Consider the following 14,846-nt stretch of genomic DNA (forward strand, 5'->3'; position numbering starts at 1 on the left):
AACACCCCAACATTATATGCCAAGAATACAGAGATACAAAGTGCCAACTCAAACAACTGAGTAACTCAAGAAGAGACATGTAGCCAAATCACGGAACATACTACACTATGAGTAAAGATAACATGAGCGTAAGTTAAAGTGGAAACTAAGAGAATGTCTTAGCCTGTCAAGAGAAATCGGGAAAAAATTTCGCAGAAACTTTCAGTTGAGTCTTTAAAAAGAGTAGAAGTTCACCAGAAGACCTTGGTACACAGCACCTACAAAACATTCATGACCCAATATAAGAACACCATGCAGAGTAGTTATTGTAAGAGCAAGGACACAATTATTTTATTGCACAGTGTAGGAAACTGAAAAACCAGGCTAATACTTAAGGATTATGAAATACTGCTTGTCCATGCTAATATGCTGATTTTCTGCTGCCATTTCTAAAAGTATCTTTCAATGTCTTAAATTAAATATAAATATATTAAATATAAAATGAGTCATTTTCATTAAATAGGTAAACATTCCATACTTGAAAGAAAACTATCATCTTTTCTATCATAAAACAGGTACATCATGGGACGTAATGATGGTGGTTTGCTATTCATTGATCCAAAAACTGCTCAAATCAAATTTGTCAAAAACATCGATCGGGATTCTACTTTCATAGTTAACAAGACAATCACAGCTGAGGTTCTGGCCATAGATGGTAAGAATAATATTTCAAAATATTTCAAAATGAAAATAATATTTCAAAATATTTCAAAATATTTCACATCTGGCTCCATAGAGCATGTGATTCTTGACCTTGGGATTGTGAGTTCGAACCCCACGTTGGGTGTCGAGATTACTTAAAAAATAAAAATTAAAAAATATATATTTCAATCACTTTTAGAGAAATGTTACTCCAATTGGCATTTCTTTATGAATAGATGATTATGATTACTTAACATATTAGCTCACCACTAAATACAGTTAATTATCTTCGGGCCCTTGGGTCTCAAATCTGAGGCAGTTGAATCCAAAAAACTGAGCATTCCACTTTCTCAATGGAGTTTGTAGTACCAGTGAATTCTGTGTTCAGTCCCTCTGGTTTGCTGTGTTGAGGCAGAATCTTTAGGCCTCCAGGAATTTCTGGTGTTTAGAGGATGGATAAAGACTGATACATAATGCCTGTCAGGAAAGCTCAGCTTGAATGTGAGATGCCTTTTTGAGTTACTTATAAAGGAAGCTACTGACAGAGACCTCATGTGACTATATCACTGAACAATAAAATCTTCTCGGATGTCTTAAAAATAGTATTCATTGAGTGTTTGTGTTCCATCAAGTATAAAGAAATTGATGCCCAGGCAATAAGCAAACACAGGAAAATAAAACAAGAATAAACACCAAAAATCATATCACCTGGAAAAACAGCAAAAAGCTACACAGGAAACAACAGAAATTATTCATATAATCCCACCACTGGCAAATTTGAGATTGTCAACATTGAAAGTTTTTTCTTCAATTAACTTCTATATCTTGGATGATAAAAATAAATCATTGTTTATTTCAAATACTTTGGATCAAGGTTTAGAAGCAAAAATCTTTCACCTAGTGCCAGGTCCATGCACTGGCATGGAGAAATTGAAGAAAACTATTGTTTCTATGTTGATTTTATTGGTAATCAGTGAATGCATCACCTCAGAGGTCTTGGTTTCAAGCATGTTAACTTAATAGCCAATGCTACTAATTACAGTCACCAGCTAAGTTGACAAATTTAAATTTGCTTTTTACAAGATGTGGAAATTAAATGACATCTTTTTACTTGTAAGAATAACAAACATAATTTCTCATGAGAAGACATATTAAAGTGGCTGCATGCAAGAGACATTTGAAAGGTTTTCTCGGGGCTCCTGGGTCACTCGGTTAAGCATCTGACTTTGGCTCAGGTCATGATCTCACGGTTCATGAGTTTAAGTCCCACATCAGGTTCTGTGCTGATGGCTCAGAGCCTGAACCCTGCTTTCGGATTCCGTGTCTCCCTCTCTCTCTGCCCTTCCCCACTTGCACTCTGTCTCTCTCTCTCTCTTCAAAAATAAATAAACATTAAAAAAAAGTAAAAGATTTTCTTGGGTACATCTTATTCTGTATATTCCTTTAACTCTAAAATGTTATTCTTACAGAAAACACAGGTAAAACTTCTACAGGCACCGTATATGTTGAAGTACCCAGTTTTAATGAAAACTGTCCAACAATCGTCCTTGAAAAGACAACAATTTGTAGTTCACGGCCTTCTGTGGTTGTCTCAGCTAGAGCACTAGACAATAAATATACTGGCCCCTACACATTTTCCCTGGAGGAGCAGCCTCTAAAATTGCCAGTTGTATGGAGTATCACAACACTCAATGGTGAGTAATAGGAAACTTGCTTCCATAAATGAAAGTTGCTGCTGCTTTCTATTTCCAGATGGATAAAAGAGCTCATTTCGGAGCAAGTCTTTTCCCAGAATAATTGAAAAAATTATTTGCAGTGAAGATGTGGTCCTAGTCTCATGAATTTCTTCTCTCTTCAGAAGAGAAAAGGAATGATACGATACAATGTTAGCGCCATTTATCATTTTCTGTTTTTCGGGTGCAGTCTGTTTTACATTTTCATGCTTTTAATGTTTTATTTCTACCTCCACAGCACACCATAAAAAGAAGAGAGTTGGGCATCTATTTTATTGCAGAGCTGTTTAAATTTCTAAATATATAAACTTTTCCTAACAGGGCAGATTGTGAACAGACATGAAGCACTAGACGAGTTGCCTGTTGAAGGCTCATTGGCGGTGCTACTTAGTCTGTCACTGGTCAGGAATTTTGAGAGCATGATGGACTGAAATTCCCATTAGCCCATTAGCCAGTGAGAAAGAGTTAATCCATCCTTCCGTTTCTCCTAACTTTTATCATGCTAAACTTACATTACCTATATTTTCTAGCAGTCTCGTAGAAATAGCCATTGGACTTAATAAGTATCTTCTCATGTTTCCCCAGCTCTTTTCTGAACCAGTCTTGCCCCCTTCCATGAATGTGCTCTATCGCGCCCTAGCCACAAGTATCAGCAATTGGGATCTTGTTCTCCACGGCCTTCTTTCCGAGGGCCTTACTGATCTTGGTAGAAGTCTCGAGCTCCAAATTACGCGTGTAGAATTTGGGTCCAAACGGGTTTACTGGCACATGGCACGTGGCCAATAAAAAGGCCACACACAAAACATCAGAGACAGAGGAGAGCCAGCTCTAGGCACACCTGCTTGGGTGAGGCTGCACAAGGCAACAGTGTGGACTGAGTGGCTCGAGCACAGTACCAAAGGGCAGGGTAGGATCGAGAGTGATCCAGCTGACACAACTCTGCAGCTTGCAAGAGCTGCTGCTGGAGCCCACTTAGAAAGGGACAACACAGCAATGGAGAATGGAGGGTGATCAATATTCACGAGACAGACAGGCAACAGGCCGTCACTTCAGAGAATCCCATACAACAACCAGCGTTTGGGCACAGGGGATGCAAACTATCAGGAACAGCTGACGTAGTGGAAGCCAAAGCAGAAACTCAGTCTTGATAAGTCAGGCATAAAACATGAACTCAGGGGGAAGGCATATGTTCTGAGGGCCACACACCAGAGTTCAGGGGGTTGGTGCAGACATACAGGAGAGTGGTTACGTCACAGAAGAGGGGGGCTTCGTGTCAACACGATACCTGCCTCCCATCATCTTTCAAGGGAAATATCAGGGTAGGACTGGGTCTTCATGAGTGACAATAACAGAGGCAGAAAGAAGGACAAGGAGGAAGTGCAGCCTGCTTTACCCAACTGAACCCCTTCAAATCTCACCTTACTATCAGTCTCACTATTTGTGACCATGATGTTTAAGGCACCCCTGGTTCTGTTAGCAAAAATAGGTAGTTTGAAGGGCAAAAGACACCTTGTCCTGCTGTTGATTTGTATGATGTTTGTCTGCAGCTACTTCCGCCCTCCTTAACGCCCAGCAGCAGGTGTCTCCTGGAACGTACACCATCTCGCTCACAGTTACCGACAGTCAGGACAGACAGTGTGAGACACCAGAGAGCCTGACTCTACAAGTCTGTCAGTGTGACAACAGGGACACCTGTGGAAATTCTAACGGGCACAAAGACCCTGAACGCATAGGTGGAGGCTCATCATGGAGGCTGGGACCTGCAGCCATTGGCCTGATCTTCCTTGGTCTTCTGCTGTTGCTATGTGAGTATGCCAAAGTTAAATTCTGTTTTGGATGAGGAATCAGTCTCTGCGGAGGCATGCTGCACAGGATGCCACATTTGCAACGTAGAGCCATTCCTTAACTGCGTTCTAGGCAAAGATAGAGGAAAGTGGCATTTTCAGGAAGAATCTGAGATATTTAAAGTTAACGTGTCATTTGCCAACAATCTATACTCATAATACAACAAAGCATGTCATACATGTTAGACATTTAGAAAACAGTGCAAGAGAATCAACAAGAAAAAATTAAAGCATGAACTTTCTACACACTGCCAGTAATGTTCATAATCAAAATAACGCCTTTATCCACAATGCACTACTTTCTAAAATGTCTTCTCCATATTAAAATCTCATGAGATTTTAAAATAGAAGGAGAACCCTGGCCAAATAAATCTAAGGAAAAACATAGAGAATATAGAGGTTTGAACTCTATAATGAACATTAATACATCAGGGGCCCTGAAAAATTATTGCTTAATCCAGCACTTCCTGAAAATAGCTTACCACCCATATACTCACCCTCTTAACGGCTTTTACTTAATAAGATTAAGTTTATTGAACACATGTGGGGAAACTACACATGTTTTGTTTTTCAATAAAAGCAAAATTTATTTTATTTAATGGTCAGGTTTCTAAAAAGCTGCATTTAAATCAAAATCTTGTGAACGAAATATTTTGAATGTAATAGGTCTCTATGTAAAAGAACTTCATGGCAAACTCTTATATAAGAAAAACCTTTGAAAAATTCACAATCCCTTCCCAAATTTATTACAGAACCATAGGCTTTTAGAATAAAATGACTGTGAGTGATAATCAAGTCTACTCCAACCCCTTCACTTAAACTTTTTAAAAATCTGTGAAATACTTTCAAACCACAAAAAGTACAGAAAATTACATGACAGTCACACACATAGCCATCATTCGGACTTAATAGGTATTAATGTTTGCTGTATTTGTTCATATCTCTTCTTATTAAAAAAAAATAGTAAGTTGTTATATTTACAACTGTGGTGTGACCTCCAGAGTCGTCCAACACACGTATATTCTCCTTCCTCCTTCCTCAGAAGTGTTTCCTATTTTGCAGTTATCACGCACCATGTCATTTAACAGCTGAAATTGACGTACCTTTCAGTTTTTCAATATCATATTACTCGATTTCAAAACCAAATTTTTCAAGTGCATCTATGTGAGTCTTGACAAGCATCCAGCTGAAAAAGGGAACCTGATTCTGGTTTTCACGTAGTTCACAGATGTATGTGTGTCTCAGTCTATGGAAGAAACTATACCATGATACAGCTATCGAAGAATTTACTACCAAGGGCTATTACTGGGGCTTCACAGAATAGGAGAATCATCAAATTGTGGCTCGAAAAATGAGTCAGGTATAAGTACAAAAAGAGGGGAAAGTGTTTCCAAAGGGCAACAGCACTGGGCAAAAGCCAGAAAATGCTTCTCCTGTTTTAGGACTCACATGTTGGGAGGCTAACAAATGGGGAAACTGTGGACAGTAAAGGAGCTGAACCTGGAGAATGCACTGGCACCAATTTGAAAGGGCTTACATACACCTGTTACGGTGTTTGTTCCTTAAGTTATGAGAAAAAAGAGCTGCTGAACATGTCTGAATAAAAACCTAGCATGTTCATATTTGTGTTTTGGAAAGATAACACGGGCAGTGGTGTGTGCGCTAAATTAGAAATGAAATTACAGTTAGGAGGTTATTGTGATACTTTCAAGGAGATGATCGAAGCCAGATTCAGAGCTGTGATATGAGAGTGGAAAAGAAAGGGTAAATGTGTGAGGCATTGTTATATTTACAATATAACAATTATATTTGTTATACGTGTAATGGAGATTTACACGTAATCTCCATTACGTGGAGATTTGGAGACTGATGAATATGAAGAATGGATAAGAAACCCAGCTGAACCACTGAATTCACTTGTCACTTAAATCACTCAATGAAACTGGAAATATTAGATGAGGCACAGATACATAGGGTGGCACTGATGAGCTTAATTTTGAAATGCTGACTTTAAGGGTGTGGATAAATCATAGAGGCAGGCCATTGTACATTTTGGATTGGGCTCCAGATGGCAATCAGAGAAGACACACTGTGTTATATTCTCAGTGTTATATTTGCTTCCTGTGTTGAAACGCCATGTTTTGATTTTTGCGCAGGACACAACACACATTTTTCAGACCGTAGAAATGCACTCAACACTTTGGAAAACTTTTTCTGGATACATATATAAAAACCAGATATATGTTGCAGATACAGTGACAAGCAAGATCACTAAAAGATTATTCATGCCCACCTAAAAATGCTCAGCGTACAGATGTACCTTCATCACCTTAAAAACTAATTTGTCGGGGTGCCTGGGTGGCTCAGTCGGTTAAGCGTCCAACTTCAGCTCATGATCTCACGGTCCGTGAGTTCGAGCCCCGCGTCGGGCTCTGTGCTGACGGCTCAGAGCCTGGAGCCTGTTTCCGATTCTGTGTCTCCCTCTCTCTCTGACCCTCCCCCATTCATGCTCTGTCTCTCTCTGTCTCAAAAATAAATAAACATTAAAAAAAAAATTTTTTTTTAAATAAAAAAAAATAAAACTAATTTGTCAACTCACAGGACTCAATCCCGCACACTAACAGTCATGAAATTGAGAATGGCAATTTAAAAAAGCCTGTAGTAGTATCATTTACATGAACATTATATTAGACCTTAAGAAAATACATCAATTATGCCCAACCTATTTTATTTATATACTTGGCCTTTTTTCATTTTGTACAGAGCTAATATACAGGACTGACCTAATTTGCATAACTGACGTAACCCATCCAAACAATACCAGCAAATCCTCATAGCACTCACTACCCTTTCTTAAACTACTAACTTATTTGATCCTCACGATAAGCTATGATATAGATAAAATGCATTCTCCCATTCTCTGGATGAACCCATAGAAATGAGAAAAGATGATATAACGTATCTAGCTGGTGAGGGTTGGAGCCACAATACAAACCCTGCAAGTCTGGCTCCAGAGGCTGTGCTCTTAAACCCCTCACTAAACCACCTCTAAATGGACAGAATTCAAACGTGAGGATTCAAGAAGACTTGACAGCCCAGACGTGAGGGTGGGGTCACTGACTACCTAGCTTTCCAGGGCTTCTTTTCAAGAAAGAGTACATTTTTCTCTTGGTCCATTAGCATGAGAGTGATGTTAATCTTTATTGCTGAGATGTGACAGATATGCACAGAAAGAATGAAAATTACCCTGACTGGAAGGCCCCTCCAAGCTAGAGATTCTTAAATCACAATTAAGAATGCATTGGTATTAGCTCATCATTCTACTTGTGGAGGGAGTTTGCCAGTTAATTGCTGTTTACTAGGAGATCTGTAGAGTCCTGATTACAGAAACGTTACCCCGCCCACCTGCCCAAAATCCTGACCAATCAGGTGTGTATTCACCTGACATAATATACATAGCTCAGCATATACAAATAAATGCAATAAAAATATATATCTACTACAGAAAAGGATTGAGGAATTGAACAACCACTTTTACCATTCATCAAACAATCCCTATTTTAAGAAAATACACATATCACAAGAATGATCTATCTCCTTCGGTTTCATAATTATATGAAATTTTAGGATGCTTACACTTTATTTTGTAGAAACTAATTTTTCTTTCTATTAGATGTTCCATGAGTACTGAAAATATTGTATTTTCTTTGTAACTTTTCAGACAACTGTCACGTCAAATTGTTTCCAAATGACTCAAATGTTGCGATATTTTGTTTTCCTTTATAACCAGTGGCCCCTCTTCTGCTGCTGATCTGTGACTGCGGGATGGGTTCTATGGGGGGAGTGGCAGGAGGATTTATCCCAGTTCCTGATGGTTCCGAAGGAACAATTCATCCGTGGGGAATCGAAGGAGCTCAACCTGAAGACAAGGTGAGGACCCAGTTTCTAAAACATTTCAGGGCACCTGTTTGGCTCAGTCGGTTGGTCCGACTATTGATTTTGGCTCAGGTCTTGATCTCATGGGATTGAGCCCTGCTTGGAATTTTCCCTCGCCTCTCTCTCTGCCCCTCCCCTGCTCACAAATGCACTCTTTCTCTCTCTCTCTCAAAATAAATAAATAAACATTAAAAAAATATTAAAACATTTATTTCAATCACATAGAGCAAAATCATATTTATATTCAGATAGGAAAAACAGTAGCGGGGTATAAAAATAAGACACTCCTCGATCTTTAAAGACCTCTGTGAGTCAATGTTGAAATAAATGGAAACTTTTAGGATCATAGCTCTTCAGATGTTACATCATAAAAATGGTTAGCCCTGCAATAATTTGGGCTTCTTATAAAGACATCTTTTGCAAACAGCCCATTTCACCCATATTGCCATGAAATTTGGTTCATTTTTAAATATATTTATTTTTGGAACATTTAAATATATTTATTTTGGTTTGCAGGAAATCACAAATATTCGTGTGCCGCCTATAACTGCCAATGGAGCCGATTTCATGGAAAATTCTGGTAAGTGAACAACAAATGGATATTTTTAAGGCAATATTGGATTAAATAAGAAATACTGAAAAATAAGTGTTCTAAATCATTTTCTTAATAATTTGCACATATGTACACATGCTGGGGAGATGTTATCAGTGAACAATGGGTTTCAATGAAAAGATTTACTATTAGTATATCAGTCAATTCCATGACCTAGCTCAGGTTTCAGTAGGTTCGTTGAAGTTCATTGTCCAGTGATGCCGCCATTTTTAATGTCTGAAGATTTGTTATAGATTTTCCAAACTCTGATAAACTGAAGTATAGCTCTCAGTCAATTACTATTTTTTTTAATTAGGAAGGAGTTCACATGTAGAAAATGTAAAGGAAAATATAGCAAATACTGTGTACCTACCACTCAACTCTGACTATTCTTAACATTGGTAATATTTGCAGTTAAACCTCACATGTGCACATCTTCTATATTGTTGCCCTTCTTCCTTCCCCAGAACTAACAATACCCTGATTTGAGTTCAAGTAACAGTTTCATATTCAAGCATAATGGGACAAGATCGTTTATGTTGTGACATAGGCGAAATTATTTATTTCTTTGGCTTACCAAATGACCATTTTATTCATATTATCTCAATGCCACAACTAAGGCATACACTGGAGGAACAAGAACTAATGCCTAATATTAAAATTTTTTCTTAATTCCACACATAGCAACAGATTGTTTTTAAATATCTAGCCTGCAAAGTCTGCATGAGATCACCCAAAATGTCTGCCTTTATCAGCTACCCCAGATCCTCACCTGCTTCTCCCGTTTTATTTACATAGCAAAAACTATATTCAGAATTCTCTAGAAAAAATATAATTTTCCATGAAAGTGTAATGTAAAGGTAATAGAATAGTCATAACTCGTTAAATTTTCTTTAGGCTCCAAGACACTAAATTAGTGCCTGCTAATTTGCTTGATTATATTATGCATGTTCCCTCTTTAGTTTCCATACTACAGCAATATGACAGCTTAATTTCAATTTCTTTTTTTCCTGAAAACAAATAAGCATTGCCTTAGAAGCTTTCCATGGCTATGTGCTGAATATTCTGTTTTTACTTTATTATTTCTGGCTCTTGTCACTGAAAACCTATTTCCTGTGTATATTTTTCAATTACTATGTTTGCAGAGCTACTTCATCTGCTAAGGTCCTCTGTTACAGCCTCATCTCCTCTGTTACTCTCACATATCAGACCGTAGGATGTTCTGACCACCTCTAGTCATTTAATTGTAATTTCTCCCACTTACATACTTATTTGCTTTACTTGGCATCTGTTCAGGGATATCAAAAAACAATTTAAAAAATTACAGCATAAGATGCTACAGAATTTTCTCCCGTTTTTAGAAGTTTGTATGAATACATATGCTGGAGGGACAGTGGTGGAAGGAGCTTCGGGAATGGAACTGAGCACCAAGCTTGGAGCAGCTACAGGATCTGGGGCCGCTGCAGGATTCGGCACAGGCACCGGACTTGGCATTGGTTCTGCAGGACAGTCTGGAACGATGAGAACAAGGCATTCCACTGGAGGAACCAATAAGGACTATGGGGAAGGAGCAGTAAGCATGAATTTCCTGGACTCCTATTTTTCTCAGGTAATTGGGTCGAAAACTCTGTGGCTTTGTTATCTTTACATTAGATGTCTTTTCACTTGACTATACTTCAGTTTTGCAATTCGTTTTTGTTGTTGTTATTTTATTTACAGCTTGTTAAAATGTAAGAAAAAAATAGGGTTCTTTGCCAAAATAATACAGATGATGTAAGGTGGCTGCCACAATGGGGCTACTAGTCAAAAGGAAAAATGGTATTTAGACACAAAGGGAGATCATATAACAAGTGGAACTTCATCCCCCCAGCTGGAATAACAATGGAAAGCAAAATCTTTTGCATGTCAGGATCAGCAGCAACTTCTTTAGGAATACAAAGCAGCTTACTTTGTGTTTCCTATGCCATAAAGTATGCCAGAACACACATGCATAGTTTTCTGAGACAGGGTTGTAGTATTTTTCACATTTTCAAAGGGGTCTTTGCCCCCAAAAGTTGAAGAACCATTGAATAAATGACCCAAAAATCAAAGTGGGAAAAAAGAACATGATCGAAGATCGGATGAAGCGTGAGGAAGCATAGAACTGAAAGGAACAAGGGTTCAGGAACAGAGAAGACTTTAAGAGGAAGGTCTTGCCTCTTGATTGGTGCATCATTAGAACAGATTTCACACACAGCTTCAGTATCAGAGCTGGTAAGTCCTGGGATGTGGCCTGTTGCTGAGAAAGCAGATCCTGACACAGTGACTGGCAGGGAGAACTTGTTTGGGATGAGGACTCTTGGGATTTTCTGAGGTGTGGTGTGAGCCTTAGTTAGGGGTCAGGCTCCCACAAGGTTTGGGGAGTCTAGCATTAACAGAGGTACACACAGAAAACCCCACACTTGTCCTAGTGAATAACCTCCCGGCTTTGAACACATTCGTTTTGTAGGCCTAAATCCACGTTAGTACCTTCAAAACCCAGAATTAAAACACGAGCCTAGGCCAGATTCAATTTTGAAAGAATGTCAACTATACAGTTCTCCAAACACCAGATAATTTCTGTAACAAGACTGTCGATATACAAAGCGTGCCTTTACTTCTATGGATTACCTAAATCACACATTCATGATCAAACCTTGAGTTCTGCGAACTGTACCGTATTCTTCAACTGACACGCTTTTAAAATTCATTTTTTCCACTCTTCTCCACCTTTAGAAAGCATTTGCCTGTGCAGAAGAAGACGACACCCAGGAAGCAAATGACTGCTTGCTGATCTATGATAACGAAGGAATGGGTGCCCCCAGTTCTCCCGTGGGCTCCGTGGGTTGTTGCAGTTTTATTGCCGATGAGCTGGATGACAGCTTCTTGGACTCACTTGGCCCCAAATTCAAAAAGCTTGCTGAGATTAGCCTCGGGATTGATGATGAAGCCAAACAATCTCAGCCACCTACCCAAGAAGGCCATTCTAGGATTGAACCCTGTGGCTATTCCATAGACATCCAACAGTCAGAATCCGTTAGGGGCCAGCCTGTGCCAGGCAGTCAAGGAGCTTCCGCTTTGCCAGCTTCCGGCTCTGTTCTCCAGCCAGCCATTGCCATGCCTGACCCTTTGCAGCCTGGTAGCTATTTGGTAACAGAGACTTACTCGGCCTCTGGTTCTCTCGTGCAACCTTCCACTACAGTCTTTGAGCCGCGTCTCACGCAAAATGTGATAGTGACAGAAAGAGTGATTTGTCCCATTGCCAGTGTTCCTGGCAACCTACAAACTCCGGCAGAGCTATGAGGGTCACATAATACAATCAGTACAGAAGATCCTTGTTCCCATCTGATATGACCAGAATGAACTGGAATAAACATAGCAGCTGAAGATAGATATTTGGACCAAACTGTTCAAAGTAGCATAGCAAAGCTCACAGTATTGGTCTAATTGGGCACTAATTTGGTACTCTCATAAACTGATCATGATTAGTTTAAATTTTCTAGTTAATATCCCCAAACCAAACATGTTGTCACTCTTACTTCTCAAATACCATTCAGGTGGTAGTAAATCTTGATGTTTCTCAAAAAACCTTAAGATCGTATTCAGTGGGAAAATTTTCACTTAACAATTAACAGCTTTTAAACTTCTATTTGGGCAGTGCCAATGAAAGGTATCTGTCGCTTTAAATAAAATGCAGTGTGTTTCAGTGGATTAGGCACTTGGTGTCAAGAGCCCCAGTTCTTGTCTCTGTCACCTTTTCTTATGTCACTAATAATGATGTAAGAGTCATAAGGTCTTTGCTAAAGCATTTCGAGCTGCTTGGAAAAAGGACGTAGGTGCAGCTGAGTTTTTGCCACCTTCTCGGTGTTGGGAGACTCTAAATACATCTTTCGCTCAAGCTAAGGGCTATTGGCTTATGCGTTAAACTTGCTGTATGTATATTCCTCGATTCTCAAAATAAGACAGTTTTGAAATAGAAATATCATAGAACATTTAGGAAAAGTTTAGTATTGTGTAAATAATATTTTGTGTTCTTGTAAACTACTTTGAAATGATCCATCCAAAGAAAATAATTTACATCGAGCTCCTTCCTACACCCTTCTCGGTACAAATCTTGTGTTAATAGTTCTTGAACTTTACTCTATTTTTTTTAATGTCAGTAAGTAGATGTAGCTTACGTATGACATATAGCGATGTTTATTACATTAACAATGTCCACAGACTTTGTGAGAATACAAAACATGTTTCTTCTCATAAGCAAAAGAGGCATCTGACCAGAATAGCATATGGTGAAATTTTTGAATATGTGTGATAAGCACCATTTCAAGTCAAAAATGGATATGGAAAGAGATTGTCAGTAACCTCTATTAAGCCTCACTCCTTTTAAACAGCTTCAGAAATTTAATTCTCTAGCATAACAATGTTAGATTTAGAAGTTATGACTTCATGCACATGGCCATGATGGCAATGCAGTTCTTCAAATCATTTCTGGTCATTCAAGATCTTCAGCCTTTAGCCCAGAGAGAACACTCTGTCTGCTCATCAACATTTTTGTCTTAGCTGAGTCTTTACAAGGTCATTGTTGAGCTCCATTATCTCTAATTGTACATAAAATACTCTTCTCTGGGTTTGTTTGTTTGTTTGCCATATTCAAAACGTATTTGTTTTTCCAGATGGAATGCAAAGTAATAAAGTGTGTTTTAACACAGAAGGATACAGTCCTGAGGCTACCTGGGTGGGTAGAGGCCTCCTAAATGTCCCTACATCTAACATTCTTCCCTCTCCCTGGCACCATGACTGACAGGAAGGTTATGTGCTAGGAAAGAAGTGTGGGCGATCTGTTCTGTCAAGACAATCCTGCTGCTTCAACAACAGCTGCAGTGTGCCCATCTTGAAGTGAGGGGACTCTGTGGAGGGAATTAGACTCTATAGAGGGAACTTGACTCTGTGGAGGGGAACTAGACTCTGTAGAGCGAACTAGACTCTGTGGGGGGAACTAGACTCTGTGGGGGGAACTTGGCTCCGTGGAGGGAACTAGACTCTGTGGAGGGAACTAGACTCTGTGGGGGGAACTAGACTCTGTGGAGGGAACTAGACTCTATAGAGGGAACTAGACTCTGTGGGGGGAACTAGTCTCTGTGGAGGGAACTAGACTCTGTGGAGGGAACTAGACTCTGTGGAGGGAACTAGACTCTGTGGAGGGAACTAGACTCTGTGGAGGGAACTAGTCTCTGTGGGGGGAACTAGACTCTGTAGAAGGAACTAGACTCTATAGAGGGAACTAGACTCTGTGGGGGGAACTAGACTCTGTGGAGGGAACTAGACTCTATAGAGGGAACTAGACTCTGTGGGGGGAACTAGTCTCTGTGGAGGGAACTAGACTCTGTGGAGGGAACTAGACTCTGTGGAGGGAACTAGACTCTGTGGGGGGAACTAGACTCTGTGGGGGGAACTAGACTCTCTGGAGGGAACTAGTCTCTGTGGGGGGAACTAGACTCTGTGGAGGGAACTAGACTCTATAGAGGGAACTAGACTCTGTGGGGGGAACTAGTCTCTGTGGAGGGGAACTAGACTCTGTGGAGGGAACTAGACTCTGTAGAGGGAACTAGACTCTGGGGGGGGAACTAGTCTCTGTGGAGGGGAACTAGACTCTGTGGAGGGAACTAGACTCTGTAGAGGGAACTAGACTCTGTAGAGGGAACTAGACTCTGGGGGGGGACGGGGAACTAGACTCTGTGGGGGGAACTAGACTCTGTAGGGGGAACTAGACTCTGTGGGGGGAACTAGACTCTGTGGAGAGAACTAGTCTCTGTGGAGGGAACTAGACTCTGTGGAGGGAACTAGACTCTGCGGAGGGAACTAGTCTCTGTGGGGGGAACTAGACTCTGTAGAAGGAACTAGACTCTATAGAGGGAACTAGACTCTGTGGGGGGAACTAGACTCTGTGGAGGGAACTAGACTCTATAGAGGGAACTAGACTCTGTGGGGGGAACTAGTCTCTGTGGAGGGAACTAGACTCTGTGGAGGGAACTAGACTCTGTG

At 39.9% G+C, this 14,846-nt stretch overlaps 2 protein-coding genes across 5 annotated transcripts in view; one reads left to right on the forward strand and one right to left on the reverse strand.

Annotated features, from left to right (window-relative positions):
- DSG3 (desmoglein 3) overlaps positions 1-12,364 on the forward strand; it is a 31,330-nt gene extending 18,966 nt beyond the window's left edge. The window contains exons 10-16 of the mRNA XM_060613516.3: positions 555-694; positions 2,151-2,375; positions 3,962-4,219; positions 8,049-8,188; positions 8,711-8,774; positions 10,148-10,395; positions 11,541-12,364. Coding sequence (XP_060469499.3) covers positions 555-694; positions 2,151-2,375; positions 3,962-4,219; positions 8,049-8,188; positions 8,711-8,774; positions 10,148-10,395; positions 11,541-12,107 — 1,642 coding nt within the window. The 3' untranslated portion in view covers positions 12,108-12,364. The remainder of the gene's footprint in view (positions 1-554; positions 695-2,150; positions 2,376-3,961; positions 4,220-8,048; positions 8,189-8,710; positions 8,775-10,147; positions 10,396-11,540) is intronic.
- The window catches only part of DSC1 (desmocollin 1), a 361,845-nt gene that overhangs the window by 330,158 nt on the left and 16,841 nt on the right, over positions 1-14,846 (reverse strand). The gene's annotated exons all lie outside the window — the stretch shown is intronic.

The sequence above is a fragment of the Panthera onca genome, chromosome D3 (genome assembly GCF_046562875.1).
Source record: "Panthera onca isolate mPanOnc1 chromosome D3, mPanOnc1 haplotype 2, whole genome shotgun sequence".
Lineage (NCBI taxonomy): Eukaryota > Metazoa > Chordata > Mammalia > Carnivora > Felidae > Panthera > Panthera onca.